Here is a 7,820-nt window from a genome sequence, read left to right as displayed (position 1 = left end):
GAAATTGCCAAGTTGACAAGAAATTTGTATTTCTATCAACTATATGAGATATATACAGCACTATTCCTCAACAAAAAGAGAAAAATAAAACAGAATAGTTTCAAAAAAAATAGATCACTGCAGTTGAGCTAGGCAATATTCGCAATATTTCCACAGGCGATGACAGAAGAGACTTATTTTTGCAGACAAGGTTCATGTTTGTATGGGTTACTTATTTTCCCATTGTTTACTAAGCAAATAGTATGAATCAGCGTGTTGAAAGTCATATGGGTTTTCTGATAAGTAGCCTCCATTTAGAGGCCTTGATATAAAAATCACAGATCCCATCAGTTTCTACTTGCTGACACTGAGACTTCCTAGTGATAGGCAAAATGGCTTTTCATTCTGTATTTCTTGTTTTCTTAGCTGGCCTGGCATTTTTCTCCGAAGCTGCACCACCGGTAAGTGTCTCAGGATTGAAGTCCTTCATACTGATGTAGTCCCAGCTTTTTTTTTTTTTTTTAATAATTTAATTAGTATAAGTGAAAAATATTCCATTTTATTGCAAATGATTTTATGGTATGTATTGACTGTAGTTCTCTCCTACTGCTCTTTTTCTGGTTCTTCTTTCTCTTTCTCCAATGATTAGTGAGAGGGCTTTATGGTTAGAGAAGCAGCACTTGTCATTAGACTCTGTGACTACGTGGAAAAACGATGTAAGACAAGAAATGAAAAAAATATCATATTCACTACACAAAAACCTTGGGCCTGTTGAAAAGTAACTAATAGCCCTTACAACACAATGAACAAGCTGCCGTCATGCAGGATTTCATTTCCTGTCATGAGATCCACACTGGAGAAATGCCTTCTCTACTCCTTTCCCTTACTGCTCTATCCCATGCAAGCAAGAAGGGATCTCAACACTCAATGATCCAAGCAAAGAACAGAGCCAAAGCCAGGATCCCACTTCCAGAGGGCTCCTTTATTCCAGCACAGCAAGCTAGACACACAGATGCTTCAGCCTGAAATTCTCCTAGAATTCTCCTTATCTCTCTCCCTCTCTACTTGTTCTTCCTCTCAAGCTCTGATCTTTGGGAAAAGGAGCAACCTTTGCAAGGAAGTAGATTTTTGCTGAGCTCCCAGGGTGTAAAAGCCAGGAAAACAGGTGGTGGTGGCGGCACTAGAGCCTCCCTTGGCAATGCCTCAAAAGAAACACTAGTGAGCGGCCTCTGCATCCCAGGAAGGGAGCCTGAGCAGTCAGGGCGCACAGGCGGTAGAGGTACATGCTGATACATTGGTCTGACGTAGGGCAGGGTTCCTGGCCGATGGGATGTTCGGTATGTTACGGAGTGTAAGAGGGGATGTAAGAGAGGGCTTTTAGTTTTTACCATCTACATCACGATTCATTTTGCAATGATTAAATGGAGATCAGTGATTGCTATTTTGATCTCATCCCTGATTAACACCTTCCTCAAAGCTCTATTTTCTCATTGTCCATCTACAGAATTAGGTAATGGAAGGTCAAAGCCCTGATTCAACTCTACCTTTGAATACATCAGGGCATAACCACTGCTGGAGATGAACACAGCCATCCCATCTCTGAAGGAAGGTTTTCCTCTCAGCCTGCATAGCTGCCAGGGGCTGACAAATCTGATCCAACATGGTGTTAGGACAGAGTCCTTATGTGGTGCTTATCAAGTTTACAGCAAAATGAAGATAACTCTATAGCAACAAGACATCAGGGACTCTCAAGTCCAGAAAGCCGTGCTCAAATTGCCACTCCAAAACACAGAGGGAGATTTTTAAACATTCCTAATACCTTTGATGATTATTTCCTGTTGTGGTCACAATTTAGTTACAATTTCATGCTGGAGATGGTGTAGCTAAGCCATACCAATGAGAAAACAGAAATGCATTCTCACACACAGCCGCAGTGCCTCCCCAGCGCACACGGCTACACTGCCCCCGACAGCCACTCACATCTTCCTCCCCGGTTCCACCACGTCCAGCCCCCAGAAAGCTTCAGGCCACATGTCAGCAGTACAGAGTGATCTTCTTAAGGAACATATGGCATATTCGGTAGATCCAAAGAATAATATTCCTTACTGCTTTATTATGCACCATCACTTACCTTTCTTACAACATAAAAATTCTCTCTTCCGATCTGAAGGACTCTGCTGACTCCAAGCATCCTCTTTTTATAAAAATTCTGGATTCAGTCCGAGGAAGTCCAGCTCCAAATGTTCCAGTAAAGTTATATAAAGAAGCTGCAGATGGATCTTGGGAACTGTTAAATTCAAAGTAAGTCATACCAAAATAACAAGTGAAAGGGAAAGGCCATGGGAAGAGGCCAAATAGTTGAAAAAACAGTTTCACATTCTCTAATGTGTCTTTTTTTACTCCGAGGAAAGATAACTTACTATTGCATGAGTTTGCAGCAGTCTGTCTTTTAACTGTACTAGTTTCAACTACCAAAATAGTTTCATAATGCTTTATAATTACTGTGAGCACAAGAAAGTATTTTAAACTATCCTTTAATTCAATCATCGCTTCTCTTCAATTTCATTACAAAGGATTACATTACTTTTTAGTATCCACCAATGAACCGCTGCATTGTTACCAGAAGAATCAGGCAGGCTCTTTTAATTTGTTTGAAACGAAGACTCTGGTTGAGAATCCTACCTTTATTGGCTATTTTCCTTCTTTCTAAATTGATTTTCATTTTATACACCACCAGACCTTTAAAAAGAAAACACGGAACTGTTTTGAACATATACTATATCATATCTGATAGTCACCTTTGCTTCAAGAAAAAGTAATCAATCAGCCAAAAAGCAGAAAATTGGGGATAAAGCTTTCTCACCTCCTCCCCTACAGAGAAGCAATTACATCTAAAACTAGAAAAAGAATCTCCCAGGTATTTAAACATTGCCATTTAAAAAAATATAGTTGAAGAATTTCAAATGTAGATGATTTTTTTTTAAATTCCCATCATTTTTAGTATACACTAACACTTTAAAAAACTCAAAAGCAATTTTTACTTAATCTGAAATGAAATTGAAAAGAATTCTTAGGGGGTACACAGAGTGAATATCCTTTATTCAACAAGCAACATCCCACTTCCACACTTACCTCCTCAAGATAGTTGCAAAGTCTCACCTGAGACCTTTCCAGGTCTGTTAACAGTCTATTCTACCTAAAAAAGTGAGACAGGGCTCATAAGGGCTAAAGCTGACATAGTGCAGGAATTTCAATGGTGGGACCCCAGACTCAGATGCATTTCTAGAAAGTCCATGAGAAACTGTACATAAGTGGCTCTCTGGTGTCGGAGAGCAGTGGGCTGGCAGAAGCAGCAGTGCTCTCATGTGTGTCCTTGAAAAATATAGCTACAGTGAAGGCCACGCATATTTGTACAAGGTGGGGAAGAACAATCTATTCACATTGTCCTACTTAAATTGCCTCCCACCTCTCAAGCAAGAAGATAGCTTCACACATATTCTGTCACTGGAAATGCTTGAAATTTTCCATTAAGATGGTGTTCGGTTTACTGATCTTCAAATCTGAGCTTAGAGGCTTTATATAAAGATACATGGCTGAACAGCTGGATGTTGACTGAAGCCTTAAAAAAATACATAACATTTGAAACAATGAACAAAGTAACCTTAAGATGAGGTATGCAAAAGTCCTGATAATAATCAACCTCTCCAGCCTTGTTAATTTGTAAATAATTGAATGTTAGCAAGAGATTCTGAAATAACTGTTCTCAGTTAAAGATATGTTTGGGTTTAGCTGAGAAAGCTTATTAGAGAAATGAACAGGTATCTAACAATGATGAATGTATGACAAAGAAAAAATAGAGACATTTGAACCGATAAAAAAGTCTGATAACCAACTACAGAGCATCTTGTAAGACATAAATGGTGTTCTAGGATTTCACAGTTATAAGCTATATTACAGCACAAATCCTACATAATGCACTGGACAACGACATAAAAAGCATTCAACTCTATTCTTCTCTGCATGCAATTTGAATAAAATATGTTCAGAAAAAGATTTGGCAGCTAGAACACAAACAGCGGTTTGTGACTACTAAAATCAGGCACCAGCAGCATTGTTATTTGCTGATAACCTACCCAGTCAAAACCCTGGTATTATATAACTTATTTCACAGAAATGGATTTCAACCAAGAGACATGTTTGAGAGACAGCATTCAATATTGGTTCTGGAGCCCTAAACTGGTTGGTGTTCAAAGGTGTATAGTTTCAAGCCTGTACTATGACCTTGGATAGCACTGATGGCACCTTCAAATCAAACAAACCCATCTGTTTGTTGAGGATGGAAAACCACCTGATCGATACAGACAACAAGGAGTTCCATAAGGCTACACTGTTGGCTGACCTACAGTCATTTCAAATAGATCTCAAATTTCAAACAGCCAACTGTAAAAATATTCATACTGATAAAACAACTCAGTATATTTAATTAAGAAAGAAAACAATGGAAAAAATCAATACAGTTGACCCTACTTACTTGCACAGTAAGTGCATCATGGAGCTTCCACATTGCTTACAGCAGTGGTGAGATTTTCCCTCTGAGTGGGTTCATTTAATTAATTCCAAGACTCTGCCAAGAGTCTATGAACAGTAACGCCAGCTTTTGGCTCACCCCCAAACCATGCAGAGCAGTGACGTGGCAGGCAGCCACCTGCTGTGGCGATCGTGGAAGTAGCAAATGCCAAGATAAGCTCTGAAGCATCCGTAATACAGATGGACATCAGCCATTCTAGATCAGTAGAAGTATTCATCATATTACTTAAGCTACGCAACATCGCTCACATTCGATTGCCAAGAACTGCATTTTTCTCGGGCTTTTAACCAAAATGTAAAAGTGCATTCTTCTGTCCTCACACAGACAAACCAATGACAACGGAGAGCTCCATGAGCTCACAACTAAAGAACAATTTGTCACAGGGACATACAAGATTGAGTTTGACACGGCCTCTTATTGGAAGAGGCTGGGCTTGAATCCCTTCCATCATCATGCTGATGTGAGTACTCATTTTCTCCTGTTGCAAAGACTAGTTTTTATGTCTAGGCTTTGATTCCTAATTGCACTCATTAAACTTTCTTTTCAGTTTAAAGTATTTTCACATTAACGCTTTCAATCCAGTCTCAATGCTCTGTAACAACATAATCATGAGAGAACCTAGTTACTATCTTCCCATAGCTCTCAGTAAGCTCTCAGATGCATTACTTACAAAGAGGTTTTCTGTCCTTCCACTTCTACTTAAGCCTGTGATTCTTTCTGTGACTATTTCTAGACACCTGAGCGAGAACAGCTGGAGTACTCTGTTAAGTCTCCTGGGAAAAGGAGTTTTCTGCCTTTTGGATCCAGTGTTTGTACATCCGCAGACAAAGTTTATAATTTAGATTTGTAAAGATAATCGAAGTATGAACTGTGTTCTGGATGATCTTAGCTTCTCAATTTACAACAGAAAAAAGTTTAACGGGCCTTTTTAGTTTGCATGGGACAGATAAACTGGTTAGATGAAGGTGGTTCAAACCAGGTACCAACTGAGGCCAGCTGCAGGGTCTGGGACTCCTTGGGGGCTGTCCCCTCCCCCCCACCCCCCAGCATCAGCCCTTTCATATGACCTTTCAGTGGCGGCAGCAGTCCGGTATTGCTGGACTGACAGATCAGTGAGCTCCACCAGCTGTACAGCTTGCAACTGCTGCTCAGTCATTCCTCATCTCCTTGGTAGAAAAGGTGACAAACATCTGGGTTAAATTTTGTTTCTACCTCCCTGAAATGGACAAGAGATTACATTCTTATTCTAGACAATAATGAAGGTTAATGCTGGATAGTTTTTCCTTCTGTGATAACTGAAATAAAAGATGAAATATTTACAGCATGCAAGTGAATTGATTATACATCAAGATAATGTTTAAGTCTATATTCCAGACTAGAAATGAATTTAATCCAGAGTGCAAGAGCCTCCTTTCTTAAAAATAAGCCTCAGTAGGGATCAGTTTTGCTCAGTTCACTGGTGGTTTCATATGCATCTTTTTTATAATGTTCAAAGGAGCACAAGCAATGCTCACAGAATGTTTTTACACCGTGTCTATTTTAAAAGTTGATACTTATTGTCTCTAAACACAAAATAATCTACTATGCAGAGGGAGAAATCAAGGGACAGGATACGAGCTGATGGGGAGATGTTAAAACGGTTGTTGTAAATCATTCATATGTAAGGTTATTACCATGTTGTGGCCAAAGGACTAATGCAGTCCTCCTCTATCTACTAGATATGTAAGTAGGATTAAAGAAACTCACTGCTTCGTATTTTGACCTGATGATAGTTACTGTAGCACTATGTTTAATTCTGTTCCTCAAAGTGCAGGACTTCCTGAGAGCAACAAAAATATTAAACTGCTTGAAAGAATGCCCCCCCCCCCTTTTTTTTAATAAAGACAATGAATTGAGTTCAATGTAGATCTTCAATAAGAAAAAAAATAAATCTAGTTGCCATTTATGACTACCAACAAGGAAACCCAGAACTCCCAATGTGGATAATAAATGTGTATGATAAAATTTTAAATAACATAACAAAAGATATTTAACCAGTGGAAATACTGTGTGTGACAGGCAGTCACAGATCACACTGATCAAATTACCACAAGAGAAGACATTTCCAAAGTTTTGTGGGAGGTTAGATAAAATGATCACAGTGGTTCCACCTAGGCTCATATCTACAGATCACTCCTCATTCGTCTTGTATTTGTTCTTTTTCCAGGTGGTGTTCACAGCTAATGATGTTGGTTATCGACATTACTCCATTGCTGTTCTCCTCAGTCCCTTTTCTTACTCAACTACAGCAGTAGTTAGTGAGCCAGTGGAATAGAAGCTGATATTAAGCACAAAAATTTAGATGTGTAAAGTAAAATGTCCATAAGTGATAAGAACTTAGTTTCTGACTGTATCAACAGCTTTAGATTTCATAGTAAATCACTAACAGTAACAGTCAAGTTGTTTATTCACTTTGTTAACTTGAGGAATAATGTGTATTGACTTTATTTTCAAATACTCTTCTGAATAAAAGTATTCTATATTTCTGTATTAAGTATTATTCTTCTGAAGTTTAAGGTTTGAAAAAACACATTAACCTTAGAAAAAGTGCATTGAAACTCCGTTACTGGGATTCTGAGAATAAACCAAAGTTTTCCAAGAAGTTAATAAACTACATTTCTTCTTACAAAGGAAACGAACCAAACACATCTGAAAGGTCTCATGAAAAGCAAGCACACAGGAAATGCAATCCACCAGCATCATCTATACCTTTTACCATCATCTATACTTTATTACTGAAGCCTACAATAGATGAAGTCACATGTGACTACTATCCAGGGCCCCCCATAATCATCAGATAAACTCACCTCCCAATTCTGATTTTTAAGATATAGAGGCAAAAGCAACTTAAAAGTGACAGCAAGGTAGAAGAGCATTTAAGGATGCCAAGGATGCTACACATACTTAAAAAGCCTTCTTTCCTGCTTTCCAATATATTATCACTGGTGACACTTGCAAGGAGAGTCCATATCCAGTGTTGCAGAAAAGCATATTCATCAAACGTACCTGAAGTTTATTCATGTATTTTCATAAAATTTTGCAAATACCTTTGTCCCCAGTGGAAGTACTCCCAAAAATTACTCACATACCTCTAATCATCAGACACTTTTGTAATAGCTATAAGATACAAGGAAAAATAAGAAGGATAACTGATGATTCCTGAGAAAACTAACTCCTTATTTAATGCCAGGAGAAATACAGATGAATCTTTGTA

The 7,820-nt window shown here is 38.5% G+C and overlaps 1 protein-coding gene across 1 annotated transcript; it reads left to right on the top strand.

The window, feature by feature from the left end:
* Positions 1-283: 283 nt before the first annotated feature.
* On the top strand, positions 284-7,096 carry TTR (transthyretin). The gene is made up of 4 exons (XM_010302988.2): positions 284-440; positions 2,150-2,280; positions 4,892-5,027; positions 6,774-7,096. Exons 1-4 carry the CDS (start codon positions 372-374, stop codon positions 6,879-6,881), a joined length of 444 nt encoding a protein of 147 aa, XP_010301290.1. The 5' UTR covers positions 284-371; the 3' UTR covers positions 6,882-7,096.
* The last annotated feature ends 724 nt before the right edge of the window (positions 7,097-7,820 follow it).

The sequence above is a fragment of the Balearica regulorum genome, chromosome 2 (genome assembly GCF_011004875.1).
Source record: "Balearica regulorum gibbericeps isolate bBalReg1 chromosome 2, bBalReg1.pri, whole genome shotgun sequence".
In the NCBI taxonomy this organism is placed as follows: Eukaryota; Metazoa; Chordata; class Aves; order Gruiformes; family Gruidae; genus Balearica; species Balearica regulorum.
The sequence above is the reverse complement of the archived record's forward strand: the minus strand, read 5'-3'. Positions and strand labels throughout refer to the sequence as shown.